A 17970-nucleotide genomic window follows, 5' to 3' on the forward strand; every position below is an offset into this window, starting at 1 on the left:
TTTGACTGTCCCTTGTAAAATTGTCATTATTAAAAAAATTGAGAAAATAAGAGAAAATATAATCCTGCAAAGATGAGAACGCCCACTAATAATCTTACTGCCACATTCTATACCAGGTATAGCTTTTGAGTTGCGTCCAAAAACTGCCCCAAGTTGTGTGCATCCATCTGTGAAGTTCCCAAGAGATGACCTAATTAATTTACGAGCCTCGAGACAAAGTTGAAACAAAACACATTCATTTATTAGGATCAACATCTTGGCTTCATCTTCTGTGGAGCCTAAACTTAATCCCACTTAATGGCGTCTGAACTTTACCCCTGTGTCCCCTCCCCTGTGCCTGAAGTCATCAATCACATTTGCCAACAAGATGTTATGGCGGGGTTCTGGACATGCGCATTCACATCCCAGCTACAAGAATATGAGACTTTACTCTAGCCAAAAGTATGCATGGAATTCTCCTTCCTTCTCAAGTTGATAGTAGTCATCGAAACACTTAGACGTTGACACCAGCTAGGTGTTGGTTAAGGCATGAATTACTAACCCTAATGTTTTGGTGCAGATATGGATATAAAAGATGCGACAGCCAAGCTGGGCAAAGACAATCGTGCCCACAGCCTCTATTTTCTATTTAAGGAGAAGCTGTAGTCCAAGCAGACCTCAACTTGCACGCCGACATCTTTACAAGCAGCATAACTTCAATTAGGATAACCCCAAGATCAATGTTTCTAGAAATTAATTTTTATATAGCACTTTATTTAATCTGAGCTTAGTTTGCTCTTTCCAGACTGTAAGTCTCTAGATATCAATTTAAGCTTTCAATAATACCCATGGCTTGACCTGTGATGGCATCATCAGCATACTGATTACAACTCACTACAAACCAATAAATGATCTCCCCTCCCCAAATTCATATAGTTATTAAATAGAAAGGGGGAAAGCAGCCAATTCTGAGGAACCACAGAGTCAACCAAAGCCCTGAATGCTGCTCCCCCATATCTATAAATCGAAACTGTCCATTCAGGTAAAAGTGGAATCAACGCAAAACAGTTTCATTCTCCCAGCCTTCATAGGCAGTCTATAGTCAGTGCTATAGAAGGCCATTGAGAAGTTCTATTGTACCAGAGCAGGTACTTCCTTCATTGTTAGTTTCTGAGAATGCTATCAATTGGTGTGTCACAACTGAGTCTGAATCTTAACTTTTAGGAGACTAGATAATGTCTTTCCTGAAGATTCTCTGAAGCTGAGCCATATCTTTCTGAATAACTTCAAAAAACAAAAATAATTGTTCTTGTTTAATTATTATTGTACAATTATATTTGTGTTCTCTTATTTATTTGTATATTCTCATGGTGGTGTTTCCTTTAAAAGTTATACTAGCTCTGGTAAGTGTGTGCTTTAGACTTCTGTGATTGTTGTGTCTGTGCTCTTAATATTTATTGAAGATATTAATCTTCATTTTGGATGAAATTTTTGTCCTTGGATGAAAGATGTAACAAATACATTTGGCAAGGACAACTTAGACAAATTAACCAAATTGTCTTGATATTAGGAAGTCATGATTCACATGGGAAGTATTTAATTAATTTTAAACTTTATTCTCATGAATTTTATTGTTAAACTAGGAAGAAAAACAATCTTACGTGTACCATATTATAATGAGAGAATGAGGATTTAAATCATTTTAGCAACTTGTAACACTAATTCAGCTCAAGGGAAAAGAACCTGCAAAATATTCTTCATTCTTGGCAATAGAATTTTCTTTTTATTAATTACGACATATTCATAGTAATTTATGTTAAACCATTATTAGAACATAAATATCGTCATTATATAACTTGAGTTAAATTTTTGCACAACTTCAGCTTTAGGCATTTTTAATATATATTAGCAATCAGTCTGTTTAAAACTGCCTTAATGTTCCAACATTTGCTGTACTGATTGACAAAACTTTGTTTTTATGGACAAGGAAACTTTTTTAAAAAAATTACCTTTGAATTAGTGGTTTGTGTTAAATTATTTCGTTTTTTCTTGGTGTCTCTAGCTTCCAGCTGCCTCATTAATTTTTGATGGTGTAGTTCTAAATTTTCCTGTAATTTATTTAAAGCTTCCTCTGAGAAAACTGTGACCTTCTTCATTTCAAAATATTTTTTTTTCCAGTAATCACGGACTGCAAGATGAAAACAACAAAACCTACAGCATATATTCATCAGAAAAGGATTCCATGCAATTCAGTAATTTATTCTAAATGAATGTATATAGATTGCAGGTAAAGAATCAGTGAAGTATTTATTTGATTCAGCAATGACAAGTTTAAAAATATTTTTATGAAACTTAAACCTGATGTTGGACAACATTCAGTTTTTATAGTAGTTGGTCAATGAAAAAATTGGATCTATCACACTTGAACATACCATGGCATCTCCTGAGCTTGTGTTGTTCAATCAGGTTTTTTACTTTTTTAACCAGTTCCTCTCTAGTGTTTTCCAGGTGTCTTCTTTCTATTTTAATATGTTTCAGTTGCTTACGTAATTGATTTCCTGAGGAAGAAGAAATCCCATATTTATCATATTTGCAAAAGTTAAAAATGAGAACAATTCTGAATAAAATTGAAGTAAAAATATGCCATTCTTCTATTGGTTAACAGAGAGTTGATCCACTACAATAAAATGAAATGAACTCAACCAAAGAATGATTTAGTGTTTGGTGCTGGGTTGAAAAGATAAATATCAGTGTATTTTCATTTGAAGCCATTGTCTGCTATGTGGGATCTACATAAACAGATTACAGTAAGCAGATAATATGGAAGAATGATGAGAGTGTCCAAGCCTCTGTACTCTATCAAGAATTTCTTCCCATATTTTGAATCATGAATTAAAGATGAAAAAAACTATATATTTGACCACTGCAAGAACAAATGGAAGAACACTGGAAAAGATAAACTTTTGATGATATTAGGTTAAATTAAAACTGGAGAATATGCTGCAATATAGAATAGAAAAACAGAGTTGGAAGGTACCTTGGAGGTCTTCTAATCCAACCCCCTGCTAAATCAGGAAACCCTACACCACTTCAGACAAATGGTTATCCAATCTCTCCTTAAAAACTTCCAGTGTTGGACCATTCACAACTTCTGGAGGCAACTTCTGTTCCACTGATTAATTGTTCCAACTGTCAGGAAATTTCTCCTTAGTTCTAAGTTGCTTCTCTCCTTGATTAGTTTTCACCCATTGCTTCTTGTCCTGCCTTCAAGTGCTTTGGAGAATAGCTTGACTCCCATTTCTTTGTGGCAGCCCCTGAGATATTGGAACACTGCTATCATGTCACCCCAAGTCCTTCTTTTCATCAGACTAGACATACCTGGTTCCAGCAACTGTTCTTTATGTTTTAGCTTCCAGTCCTCTATTCATCTTTGTTGCTCTTCCCTGCACTCGTTCTAGAGTCTCAATATCTTTTTTACATCATGGGTACCAAGACTTGATGCAATATTTCAAGTGTGGCCTTACCAAGGCATTATAAAGTGGTATTAACACTTCATGTGATCTTTTGGCAGCTGCAGCACACTGCTGGCTCATATTTAAGTGATTGTCCAGTAGGACGCCAAGAGCCCTTCACCGTTACTACTACTGAGCGAGGTACCACCTATACTGTACCTGTGGATTTTGGTTTTCTTGACTAAATGTAGAACCTTACTTTTTTCACCATTGAATTTCATTTTGTTAGACATCACCCAATGTTCAAGTCTGTCAAGATCCTTTGGTATCAACCTTCTTTTGCAATATACATTGCAACAAAACTGGTAATACGTATCCATAATAGAAGTTTAGCCAAACTCCAAAAGGAATGGTTCTTTTAGGTACAATATATTACACAGCAAGGCAATTTTAGACCTTTGGATTATAGAACTTAAGCAGAAGCTAGCAACAGATTTAAGTGTTCAGTATAAAGTATAGATATCTGAATTATGGTCAGCATTTGGGAAGAATATATTACTAGCGACTCCTTTTATGTTTTCAATATGTACATAGTTATTCTTCAGTTTTCTCCTATTTTGTTTTTCCCTTTTATTCATTTTTAACAATAAAAATGTTTAAAAAACTATAAAGGATGAAAAATATATATATATATGCTAGTCTTGTTGTATTCGGGTTTTTTCCCGTGTAAGTTTGAGATTATCTTGGCAAACTTTCAGCAAGGTCTCACTCGCCATCTTCAGTCTGGGTTTTAGGCTTATGTCATATCCCTCTTCACCCAAGTGCCTATAAAAGAAGCCTTGACAGCTATCCAGAACAAACACAACCCCCCCTAAACACATCCTGGACCTGACCAACCACTGCCTAACCAACATGTACTTCATCCATAATGGACAAAGATACAAACAGATAGAAGGAGCACCCATGGGATCACCCCTCTAACCCGTCATTGCAAACTTATACATGGAACATTTTGAAACTAACACCTTAGATAAATCTGACCCAAACTCTGGCTTAGATATGTTGATGACACTTTCGTGATTTGATCAAAAGGGAAAGAAAAACTGGACAACTTCCAGTTTTCTCAACAGCCTACACCCCAAAATACAATTCACATGGAAATAGAAGCAAACAACCAACTTCCCTTTCTGGATGTTCTAATCTACAAAAAACCCAATGGCTCCCTAGGACACACCATCTACTGGAAAAAAACACACACCAATCGCTACTTAAACGCACAATCCCATCACCACCCTGCACAGATCAACTCTGTAGCAAAGACCCTCATCTCCAGAACCAAACGCCTAGCAGACAAAGACCACCTGAAAACTGAATTACACACTCTCACAAACCTATTAATCTCCAATGGATTCCAAAGAAAAACAATTACCAACCTAATCCAAAGGGAGACTCCCCCCAAAAACCGAGATACAGAACAGGACAACGGCATCGCCCTCCTCCCTTATATCAAAGGCACCACAGATAAAATCAGCAAAATTCTCCACAAACACAATATCAAGACAGCCTTCAACACTGACCAAAAAATAGCCAACACCTTAAGAAACCCCAAGGACAAAATCCAGCTAGAAAACCAAGGAGTCTACGAAATACCATGCAAAATCTGCCCTGCAACATACTGTACATAGAACAAACAAATAGGAGAATAAATGCACGCATCGCAGAACACAAGAACGCAGTAAGAAGAAAAGAAAAAACGTCCTCCCTTTTTCAGCACCTTAAAGCTACAGGACATGAAATTAATTTTGAAGGAACCAGGTTAATCTCCAAAACAGAAGGAACCAGGTTAATCTTATTCAACAAGAGAATAATTATAGAAGCTATCGAAATAGAAAAACACCCCCACAACATGAATAAACGTGATGATACCCCCCGCCTACCAGACATCTGGAAACCAGCCCTAGTCAACAAACGAGCCCCACCCACCACCCAGGCCATTACAACACGAAACAACAATAGACACATAGCCAGCACCAATCTACCAATCATGATACAACCACACAACCAATCATTCCACTTACTGAAACAAAGCCAGCACTCCACACACCCTCACCAAGATCTATAGAAAGACGGCAGCTCCGATCACACTTTAAGCCCAAAACCCAGCCTGAAGATGGCGAGTGAGACCTCGCTGAAACGTTGCCAAGACAATCTTAATCTTATACGGGAAAAGACCTGAATACAACAAGACCAGCATACCTACACACGTGAAAATCTACGAAAACATATTTGTAGCTAAACTGTATGCAAAGTAATGAAGACTTGAAAAACATGTTTAAAGGATGCCTAAACTGATAAAAATAATAATACTCCTAGAATGTCTCTTGGACAATCTCTCTGAAGAACACACTTTTATTTTTGAAAAAAATAATAGAAACTATGTAAGAGTCATTTATTGCTAATCTTATACAGATAACTATCTAAATGTAAACACAAGGAATGCAAAATGCTACCCTATTTCCCCGAAAATAAAACCTCCCCAGATAATGTGCCCAATTGGGCTTTTGAGCACATGCGCTAAAATAAGCCCTCCCCCCAAATATTGCAACACAGCAGCAGCCATAAGGTGACCACGCTCTCCACCTCCTGCACCTCAAAAATAATAAGACCTCCCTGAAAATAAGGCCAAGTGCTTATTTCAGGGGTCAAAAGAAAATAAGACCCTGTCTTATTTTAGGGGAAACACAGTACCCATTCACAAGAGGTAATTACTGTTGGCCTTAGAGGAGGAAGAGGAGGTGACAACTTCAGGGAGAAAAACAAACAACCCAGTTAATGGTGATTGTCATCAGTGGACACAGAATGAGGACCAGTTGGTGGGAGAAAGGAAGAGAGGGTAAAGAAAAAACAACAACAACTATGTAGACTGAGTACAATGCTTCCAATCCTGAATAGACATACTCCAAGTAATATTCTTTTTACAGCAATTGCATGTGGGTTGCAAAAGTCCACAGCACCACAAGAGGGCAGCAAACTTTGTCATATATAGTTCTCATCAGAAATTTTACATTCAACTATCCTGTGCTTGGTAGATATGGAGATAGTGCTAGACAAATTCTATACCTGGAAAAAAAACCATTTAGCCCTTTCCAGAAATCACCTAGACTAAAAGAAGGCATGAATTACACTATCTGAATTATTGCCTTAAAAAATGGTTGACAATCACAAATGACCCTTTAGAGCAGTGGACCTCAACCTTCCTAATGCCGTGACCCTTTAATACAGTTCCTCATGTTGTGGTGACCCCCAACCATAACATTATTTTGTTTCCCATATTTTTTTGAAAATATGTTATTTCCGATAGTCTTATGCGACCCCTGTAAAAGGGTCGTTCGCAACCCACAGGTTGAGAACCACTGCTTTAGAGGCTTTTTGATTATGTTTAGTAGACGTGTGAATACTGTACACACCATTGCTTTCGTTGCCTTCAAGCAAACCTGATCTCTTTCTTTAAAGGTAAGAGGGCAAAGTCTCTACGATCCCTGCTGCTGAAACCTTTTGTGAAACCCCTAATCTCATGAGAGGTCTTGGACAGATTTCCTCACCTTCTGTTGGAAAATCTTTGTGAGGAAGTTGAGCTCTATTTACTGAGACAGCCAGAAGAGGTGGAGTAGGAGGGGAAAGATAGTGACTAGGATATGCAGAGTCATTTAGGTTATTCCCATCAGCCTAGGATCAAATAAAAATGTATCAATGTTCAGTTTTATCTTTACGATCTAAGAACTCCGGGGCTGAAAAAATCATACACGTACAAAAAGAAACAAGATGGGCCTTTATGACAATCTTAACAGATGAGCCAAACCATAGGAAGCATTATTAAATGACTTTGCCTGAGGATGTCTAGAGCCAGCCCTGAGATCATGTGTATCTTGCATTACAGAAAACTTTTTCATTTGAATCATCTCTCAAACATTAAGAGTGCCTAATCTACTTTAGATTTTGAATGTAGTCCAAAGGGTTTTAGTCCTAAGCAAACAGATATAGGCTCATTCTGTCCTTATCTGATACTTTATTATATCTTGTATACTTTATTATATATTGTATACCTCTATTATATACAGAAAGAGACAGTACTCGCTGCTTGTAATGTATGTCCTACTTCAAAAACAATACAAAATTGGCTAGATATGAAATGATTAATCACACAAATTATATGTAATTTTAGTAAACTTTAATAAATCTTAAATCAAAATTAATTCATCCAAAGAGACAGAAATGTGTTAACAAACCATTTTAACCAACTCAGCTAGACTCCCCTGAGAACATACCTGATTATTCTGCATAGCAGCAGTCTTGGTAATTCCAGGATGTTGTTGGCTGCAGATGAAATCAAGGTAACAGCTACATTAGAAATAAACCTTTGATTAAACTTGTTGGGGTTACAAGTTGCTTTGATTGAGTTATTAATCTGAAAATTAGGATAGTGAAATCAGACGGGAAGAGCCTTTTGGTGACAAACTGGATTAACAGCAAGTATTCTAAAGTGCACTAACCTCACACACAGGAAATTAAGCTAGGTGAATTAGTTCTGATACTTAATTATACTTATCTGAAAGTTAATTAAAGAGCTAGCTTTTTCCATTATTGAATATGTTAGAAGTTCTTAATGTGACTTCAATGATTGACATTGAATACTGTCAGCAGAAATAGTATATTTATTTCCTTACCTCCTCTTCTTGGGTGAGTATGTTATGTCTCGGGCTTCCAAGGATTTTGAGATTCCAGAATCAGCAGTAGTAGTATGCCTTCCATTTCCAATCCCTGTCAAATTCCCTCCATTTTCTGCATTTGTGTCCAACATGAGAGAAGCCTCTTCTGCATCAAAAGTCAAAATATTACCTTGCCTGTACATGAATGTGTATGCAAATATACAAATAGCGGAATGCAGAACTTTTACTTTTGACAATTGCCAACTAACAGCCATAATACAGAGCAACATTGGCTACTTTTTGGTAGTCATCAAAACAAAAATACTTCCAATATTTTGAATAAATGAGATCCCAAACTCCACATATTTTCTGAATTTGGATGCTTTTGCAGATACAGTTAAGATCTCATCAGATACATGCTATCCACACTATCCACATCCAAAGATCACAAACATACTGTGGTGTTGTATGCTCCCTACCTAATTACATCGATTGTCTTATAGTTTTCTGTCTTAGTTGTGACATGAACCAGACAGCTCTGGTTAGTTCTAAACCCCAAACTACAAAACGCAATCTCAACTCTCAGATTGAAAGTTAAATGTAATCACATTTTTCTCTGTTTTGATATCGCTGCAAGCAATAATTGGAGAAGAGAGAACTGTGGCTATTTCCGGTCCTCTAAGCAGCAATTTTTTAAAATTAGATGTGGTATTTTACAGGCATTTTACAAGAGAACTAGACTAACATTAATATTTTCCTCTTGATTGTATGATGTTGCTCTCAGCTTGTTTCCAGTTCATGATTTAAGAAATCATCTATAATTAGTTTGTATACCAGTAGTTGGCCCCCCTTAATTTAACACTCCTGCAGTGCAACTTCAAAATGTGTAATATAATACTTTGCTCTCTGTGAACTTACATGTGAAGTAAAATGAAATGACTACACAAAGCATGTTTGGGGCAAACTGGAAGGTGCTGGCATAGCCCCTCCATTCTGGTCTTCAATCAGACCACTAGATGGCCATTTCCACCCCTAGATTCTCCCTTCCAATAAGTGCTATGCAACCATTCTCAAAAGCCTATTTTTTAATCAAATCTATGAGCTTCCAGCCAGATGTATGAGGGGGGGAAGAGGAAGGGGGGGGGAGAACAGATGTCTCCCATTTGAGGAAGAAGAGGGAACATATTTTGTTCTTGAATTAATGTGATTTCTACATCCCCCTTGACCACTTTTTCATGGCAGTGTTTGCCTCCTTTCTTTCCAAACTATGTCTGCCCTGTATTTTTCTAAGATAATGTAAAAAACAAAATCCCCCAAACCCCTAATATAAGAAAATTGCAGAGATACATTTATAATTGGGATTTACCCCCCTATATGTTCCTTTATTTCACTTTCTTTTGAATTAGAAGGATATCCAAATGAGATACAGGAACAGAGGCAGGCAAACCGGTCTATAGAAGCCCAACAGGAAATCCCCAAACTGTGAAACTGGGTAATAACAATGAACCAATCCCATCTATACTATAGTATTTCAATTGATGGATATTTTCCTAATATTAGTGATAAGTTGAAAAGAGTGGTAGCAAAGCCAGAGGAGAAAACAACTTTATGTATCATATCTAGTACACTTCAAAAATCAGACATGGTTTGGCAGAGAGTTATAATAAGCACAATGAAGGTAGGATAGAATGAATGATCTGGACAACCAATGTTATGATGGCATTGTTTTCTGCCAAATCAAAAAAGGATGGTTTAACTCAATGACACATAAAATAAACATTAAGTGTGAACCTGATCCCCAACCTGGTATAAGATGAGGTCCTACAGTCCCTCCAAAAAGCATCTACTAACTACAATGCACTTATCCATCTGAAGTAAAAAGCTGGTTGCGGCCTGCTTTTGAGATCATTTTTCACCGGGAAACTTCCTGAAGGTTCCTGAAGGCTTTGGAGGACGAAAAACGCCCCTATGGACAAATCAGAAGTCACTTCCAGTTTGCTCGTAGGGTCGTTTTTTACCTTCCGGAGCCTTCAGGCTTCCCTGAAGGGCTAAAACCGGCCCTATGAGCAAACCAGAAGCCCATTCCCAAACTTCCGGTTTGCCCATAGGGCTGGTTTTTGAGGGGGTGGGGAGGCTGTTTTCGCCCTCCCCATGCTCCTATAAAGCCTCTGGAGCCTGGGGAGGGCAAAAAAAAGCACGCCAAAAACGGGGGGGGGGGGGAGCGCTGGTCATGCACACATGCGTGCTGGGGTCGTGCACATAGCATTATGGGTATGGCACGCCCATGCATGACCCCCCCTGTGCTCGGGGGGGGGGGTTGACATGCGAGCCAAAAAAGATTTGCCATCACTGCAATAAGGTATACCTTTTGTTTTCTGTGAGATGTGACTTAATGGAAACTGGTTGTTTTCCTCCTTTTCATGGTTCTGATCTATCTTTGGAGATGCAACTGTCTTTCTGTATTTTTCATCCTTTCCTGGAATATTTTGCCTTTCTGGGATTGAAGAATCAGTCTTTTTCTGATACATTTTCACTGGTGCTGATTTCTTTGCAGGGTACTGTTTTGATGGAGCAGATTCTGTTTTGTCAATGTTACAACTGATTTTGCCTGAAAATGACACAATGATATATTAATATATATAGATTGACATACACAGTATTGTAAACTTCAGAAATCACTTTTTATTTTCTAATATAGAAAGTATATTTATTTATAATTTAAAGAAGACATGATATTAATAAAATGTAAGACAAATCTTTTAGATATCCTATTTTCTAGAATATATGTTAGAAACATACCAGATCAGATTAACAAACAGACAAATATATGTTTACAAATATATGTATATATGTTTATGTTTCTTTTGGCATGTTCTCATCATACACTACATAGTAATAATAATAACAGGCAAGAAAGACCAAAATCCAATATGCTTATGTAACATGGAAGAGATGTTGGACACTGCCATAAGTTATTATAAATTATATAAACATAAGGCAATCCAAAAGTTCCATTGCTCACTAATTGATATGTTGCTAGAAAATCCTTAGATACCCAATGTTCCAAGAACTCATCTTAATCAATTATCTCTGTACGACAAATGTAACAATACAGAATTTTAGGAATTGAAACCAAAGAAAGCAGAACAGGAAATATTGCTATAGATTTAATAGCAAAACTAGATATATCTTGTTTGAAAAATTACAATGACTCTTCTTCCCATTAGTGCAAAACAACATTCATTACCTTACTTTTAATTTGACTTTTATAGTTTTCTATTTAAATTCTAAAGTCTCACCTTTCCTTTGTTGTGAACTACATTTTCCTTGAATACTTTCATTCTTTTCTTGCTCAGAGCTTTGCTTTTTATGTAGAGCTGGAAAAGTTTCCTTTTCATTCCACTCACCAAGACCAGCTTTTTCCCAAGTTTGACTGAGATTGTTTTTGAAGGAGCTATCCAACATTGCTGAGTTTGGATAAATATCAGCATTTGGAGAAATTAAACTATGTGGTCTTTCATATGATACAGATGTAAGCACATATTCTGGATTATTATGGTGTTTCTCTGGAGTGGATGACAAAGATGAATAAATATTTTCTATTCCTGGTAACAAATAAAGTTCTGGATGAAATGCCTGCAGTGTGGAATATGGTAGAAAATAAATAAGAACTAATTTTAGTTTTCTTCTTAAAACTGAAATAATAATATACTGTACATACATACGGAGGAGCAAATGATTTCAGCTTCAGTTCCATCTCTTGTTTTGCTTTCACCTTGAAAGATCACAAGAAAGACAATATTATCGAAATGCTTTCAATCATCCCATCACCTTTATTTATAGAAATAGGGAAAAATTCCAATTTCACATGAATAAAAATACAATTTTGCCTCATTCTTCTGAAGTTCTGTAAAACTCCCAACATGTACCAGGAACAACGGTTTTGTAGCAGACATCTTTTCTTCTCCAGTAAATCATGTCCCAATCATAAAACATTAGTGGTTTAAATGTCATATTCAAGAGTTAGCAAAAAATCATAGATGATGTAAAGGATATTTGTATACGATTGTATTTGTTTGCTTAGAGAGACTTTTTTGTATTATTCCATTATTCTATTGATTTTTAATTTTAATTTTCATAACATTTTTTTCTTCTCAATGTGATTGTCTTATACATTGTTTAAAATGTAAGTTTAAGTGAGTTTTTAATATTGATTGTCAATTGTAATTAACACTAGCTATAATTGACATCAGTGAAGAAGACTGCATTATTAAATACAAACCTCTCTGTTCATGAGGCTAACTGCAAAGCTGTAACAATTATTCCTGAGAAGTCAGACATAGTACAGCAGTTAGAAATGATTTCATTGCTGATACTGCAGTGAATGAGGTTGCAACTGGATTTCCTTCCTCGTATAATCCAGTGCGTACCAGTAACCGGTGTTGCTTCTGTGCTTGTTTTGAACTTGTTACCATAAATCACAGGCGTCAGTTAGACAAATGAAAATTTAGTCAAGGTTTATAATTAGGCAAGTGAAAAGGAGAACTGAATATGATTTGTTGTGACAGTTTTATCGATTGTTACCAGGACCACCATCAGAGTCAGATCTTTCAAGCAGTTTTTAAGCGAGATGGATAAAATATTATTGCACATTTATTGTTCATGTGGAATAACCTGAAAAGCATGTGGCAGATCAGGCAATTTAAGGACACATATCATGTTTCCCACAGCTAAGATTAGGAAAAAAAAACCTGGTAAAAAACAACAGTGGCAGGAAATAGCAAAAGCACCCAAATGTCCTTATCAGTGAATGCTCTAGTTATTCAAAAGAGAAGTAACATTTAACTATTTGGTTTCAGAATTATTACCACTACTGCATCAGTAATTGAAAACAAAGCACTACCTATATGTTTTTAGAATCTCTCAGCATCTTAATTAAATTAAATGCACCAGTATATACTACCCAAATCCCTGTGACTTTGGCTATAGGAAGCTTAAATAACCTTTCAGCTTCTCTCATGGAAGTTTTTACTATTCACAGAAAAGCAGCCTTTTAAATGGGAACAAATCTTTAGCTCACTTTAGGTTTCTCATTTCCTCTGCAAACTAGTTAGAACTTCTAAATTGATAGGTTGCTCTTGGAGTTATATTATGCAACCTTATAGAATTTTAGTATGTACGTTTTGATACTCATTTTGATGAGAGATGCCTCATGTGCAGTTCCTTTCCCCAAGCAATAGTTCATCAGGCTTATTCTGAATCTCCCTTTAAAACATTATTCATTTTTTTTTAAAAAAACCATCATTCTATTATTGAACATATTTTCTTTAAAATCCATGAAAATGGCTACTGTTCAGAAATCCCCCCTTTCTTAAGACTTCTCTGAACTATTAGCAAAGAAATACGCTGCCTCATAGCTATAAAATAAATCATTTTAAATTATATTGGCTTCTCCATTGCTCCTGCTGCTTTGTTGTATAGTTTCATTTGGAAATGCTTATTTTTCCCCGTGATTATTATAGGCCACAGAAATATATAAATATCTAAATATTTCAAATAGAGAAAAGTTTATAAATTGTTATTTACACAGTGGTTGGCAATTGCCTATGGGCATTCTAATCCATGAAATTCAGGCAGAATAAAAGGACTTGTTATTTGCTGCCAAGATTAGTTTCAGATGTCCTTTACAGGAGGCCTGCACCGTCGTTAATAAAATGTCAGAATATATTTATTGTGTCACACAGTGCTATTCAGAAGTCATTACCCCAATATCATATTATTAATTTTGTTCCTAGGTGAGATTCTTGGCTATATTATACATGTTGATAATCCTGTAGGATAATTAGCAAGAAGCATGAAGTACTTACCACCACAAGTTTCTCTCCAATGCATTTTAGAAAGACATACTTATCTATAACTGCATCTTCACCTAGGTACTCTCCAAGGTTTTCTCTTAATGTTTTCAATGTCATATGAGGTGACACCCTAGATTAGAATATCAGATTTTATTGTTGTATTAATAGGGATATAAGATAATGCTTATGTTGTACAGTATTTAGTTTTAGAGAGGTGGGAATAGAAAGAGAATAAAACATAGAAGGCACTTCAATGTTAGAATTGAGATATTAACTCTTATTGTGGAACTGGTACTTTTAGCAGCATTGAAGATTGCAGTGCAATTTCATTAAGTCTTGTTCACTTTTATTGAAATAATGAAAAGAAAATATAAAATATAAATATAATACTATTATTATACTATTGCATCTCACCTTATAAATCCAGCTGAAAATAATTTGCTAATAACTTCTATAGAAACTGTATTCAATTTGAAATTCCATACTTCTTCTGGAACATAAAATACATGCAGCTCTAAAAGCTAAAATATATATAAAAAGAAACTGTTTAGTAATTAGCATGGGCAATTTTAATAATGGAGTTTACATTTGACAATATATGTCAATGATTTATTCTTAGGCAAAATGGTGCAAATTATGAGAATCATGCCATAAATGGACATATAATTTTTGGAACTTACTGTTTAAATATTTCTCTCAATCCAAAAATCATATGCAAAAATGAACACTTTTGACAAGTTGCATATAAAAAGTGTACCTCTTGTAAAACTTGTAAAAAAGGTTATATGTTGAAATTGTATACAAAGATGTATATTGGGATGACAGTAAATAAACTATTCTGACAGAGATAAACATTTATGTGCAAATATGGGCCGCATAACAGTAACAGAGTTGGAAGGCACCTTGGAGATTATCTAGTGCAACTCCATGCTCAGGCACGAGATCTGTACTAGGGATTCGAATCGCCGACCTTTCTGATCGACAAGCTCAGTGTCTTAACCACTGAGCCACCTAGTTTCATGATACTGTTGTGAGCAACTTGGAACTAGAATCACTTGCATTTATTTTGATTTGGATGTCATAATGCTTACAGACCTTGTGGATGAATATTTGATCTCTTTTGTCCAATTAGAAAGGAGAATTTAAACCTGAAATAGAGCAAGACCTTTGACTAGATGAGACCAATTTGATTCCCATCTTTCTAGGTTATAAAAGAAGCAAAAGGTGAATGATATGAATAGACCACCTATCCAACACTTTCCAACAAAATAGATACCCAAACAACTTTATCAAAAAGTACCTGATCACTTAACCCTGGTAGGCTGACCAGCACAACCTACACAAGCTATGAAAAGGATGACACTACCATAGGCCGAAATAACCAAGACTAATTACCCATATAAGCAGGGACCACCAAACAATCAAACAAACAAAAACAAAACCCTTAATCAAGGACTACCAAGGAGAAAAATACATGCCCACCAAAGGGTAAGCTAAACAGGAAACCTCATATTCATTAGCACTGATGTTGTCACCTTATTAATTAAATGTCTGCAAAGAAATAACAACGCTCAGAGACCACCAAGGACTTCAGAGGTATTTGATTAAAAAAAAAAAACTCCTTGAGCTCTGTCAAGTTGGATAATTCCTAGCCATTGTCCCTATATTCCATTTTTGGACAAAATGCTGTAATTTTGCTGATGTTCAAGGTCCAGTTTAATCTTTCTAGATTATCTCAATTGCCAACCTAAATTCAGTCTATCTTTTGTCTTTTGGCAGAAAAGTGACAAGGAAAAAGCATCTCAGCTGGTTTTGACTAATTTCTTACCAATTTTCCTAACGATATGAAGTTCCACAGATGTAGGGAATAAAAAACTATTAATAATTGATAGTTTGTTTTATCCTTCAGGTTTCCCAGATACAAACTGTGCAAGGGTTTCAATTTTAGAACCCTTGCTTTCATGTAGATTCTTACTAGCAATCAAGGATTCTGATTTAAAAGTAGTGCTTATACTCTGAAGCTGTACAAACAATTAATAATAACTGTTGCATTTTGGTCTAACTGAAATGTCAAAATTGTCTCTGTGGCAGACACATGTACATCACACAGTAGTCCAAATAAGACTGGACTGCATCCCATTCCTAATGAAGTGATACCACTGTCATCTGATCAAATGTGATTATATATCCCTGTAAAGGAGGTGCAGATGTTCCTGAGATAAATCATTCCTAAATATGCTTTTTCTTGTTTAAGCAAATTATCATCACTGAAGTATTTTGATATCATTCAGAAGATGACACAGGGAAAGAGTTAGAAGCTCCACTCTTCCATTCGTTCAATCCTTTAAAAATATGCATTTTCCTTAGACTTGAAACTGGTATCACTAGAAATTTTATTGCCTGTATTCAGGTCCCTTATCAGGGATAGGAAATCTGTGGTCAAAGTGTTGATGAACATCAAATCTAAGAATCCTTTCACCGATCATGCTAGGAGGGAATATTGCAAATTGTGGACCAACTGTATTAGAACAATCATACAATCTCTATTCCTTATGTGGGTGTTACTTTTCCTGCATAATTTCTTTACTTAATATTAAATTAGGAAAACACAGGTTTGACATTCCTGAGAAGCAATTCCTCTTTTTAGTATATTTGCATTATAATTACTGCTACTAATGCCGGGTCAAATCCAGGAATAGGGTAACTGTTCACAGTGTGGTACTAGAGAACCTGACACTTATATTTTGGTCTCTATTAGTCAAAGAACACTGGAATAATTGCTGTGTGTACCTAGTAGCAGGTGCAACCATATTAATTGAATTATTTCTGACTGCAGAATCATTACCCTGTATTTAAAGTTAAAATGGTGCCAAATAAAAGAACAGGTATGAAACCAATCGTTCTTGCACTCTCGATGGAAGAAAATTATAGTAATAACTTGAGTAAAAATGATAAAATCTTGATCACTGCCTTTGTCTGTAATTAGCATAACTAAATACTAATGTTTTGAAATATTAATTATAATTTAAATTTAACCTATATGTAACACCATTTTTGACATTGAAAGGATTGGAAGCTCTAACAGATCTAACAAGTTTTTAAATATATTTTTATTTTTATCAACCAACAATGGAAAATATTGCAGTATAACATACATAAAATTTATCAGTGATTATTACAATCCATTATTTCTTACCTCTGAAGTGCGTGGTCTGTTTTGATTGGACAGCATATTCCTTGATGTCATTTCTGATTTATACAGAATTTTGGATATTGTTTTTTTTAAATCACATATTGAATTCCAAGTATTATTTAACACTGTAATCATAAATCCTATAGGTATTTAAGTTACAATATTCCACATTTTAGAATTGTTTCCATATCCTGCAAATTTGGATATAAAACAGAGACAGCTTCAGGGTAGAAAAAACTTTTGTTTCTTGTTAACTGAAAGGAGCCGAACATTTGCTAATGTAGGAATTGAACCACCTTTGAGGTGACCACTCCCTCTGTGTAAGTAAAATCACCTTAGTAACATGATGAAGTACCTAGCCAGGACTGTGCACCTGTGATTTGCTGCAGTAATTCAAGTCTGCTTTACTTGTAATGGTTACATCAAGGTATGTGTTTCAACAAGTATTCCATAATCTGGGCACTGCACTTTAGGGAATGGAAAGGCTTGATCAGAACTCTATGTAAACGTCTACTCAGTACTATGAAGAATTAAGGGTCTTGCTCCTTGTTTTCTGTTCTTTCCCTTCAATAACAGCAGTAATTATATCTAGTTTAATTCACATTGACTAAAATATATACTTGACCAGACAGGAATGAATACCAACCAACCTTAAACACAATATTGTGGTTCATTACAGCATGTTCATGTATATATTTATATAATACCCGACAAAATCTTGCAGACTCTAAATAGTGTTGAAAGGAAAACTCATCTGATTCAGTTCCAGTTTCAATAAACTCTTT

The 17970-nt window shown here is 35.5% G+C and overlaps 1 protein-coding gene across 1 annotated transcript in view; it reads right to left on the bottom strand.

Annotated features, from left to right (window-relative positions):
- The window catches only part of SPATA1 (spermatogenesis associated 1), a 20550-nt gene extending 3003 nt beyond the window's left edge, over positions 1-17547 (bottom strand). Inside the window, exons 1-11 of the mRNA XM_081946626.1 lie at positions 17189-17547; positions 14407-14513; positions 14005-14122; positions 11859-11912; positions 11437-11773; positions 10503-10745; positions 8156-8303; positions 7757-7805; positions 7034-7157; positions 2412-2537; positions 1989-2167 (exon numbers count right to left, since the gene is read on the bottom strand). Of these exons, the coding sequence (XP_081802752.1) occupies positions 1989-2167; positions 2412-2537; positions 7034-7157; positions 7757-7805; positions 8156-8303; positions 10503-10745; positions 11437-11773; positions 11859-11912; positions 14005-14122; positions 14407-14513; positions 17189-17320 (1617 nt within the window). The 5' untranslated portion in view covers positions 17321-17547. The remainder of the gene's footprint in view (positions 1-1988; positions 2168-2411; positions 2538-7033; positions 7158-7756; positions 7806-8155; positions 8304-10502; positions 10746-11436; positions 11774-11858; positions 11913-14004; positions 14123-14406; positions 14514-17188) is intronic.
- Positions 17548-17970: the final 423 nt, after the last annotated feature.

This window comes from Natrix helvetica (genome assembly GCF_964273705.1).
Source record: "Natrix helvetica genome assembly, chromosome: 3".
NCBI lineage: Eukaryota > Metazoa > Chordata > Lepidosauria > Squamata > Natricidae > Natrix > Natrix helvetica.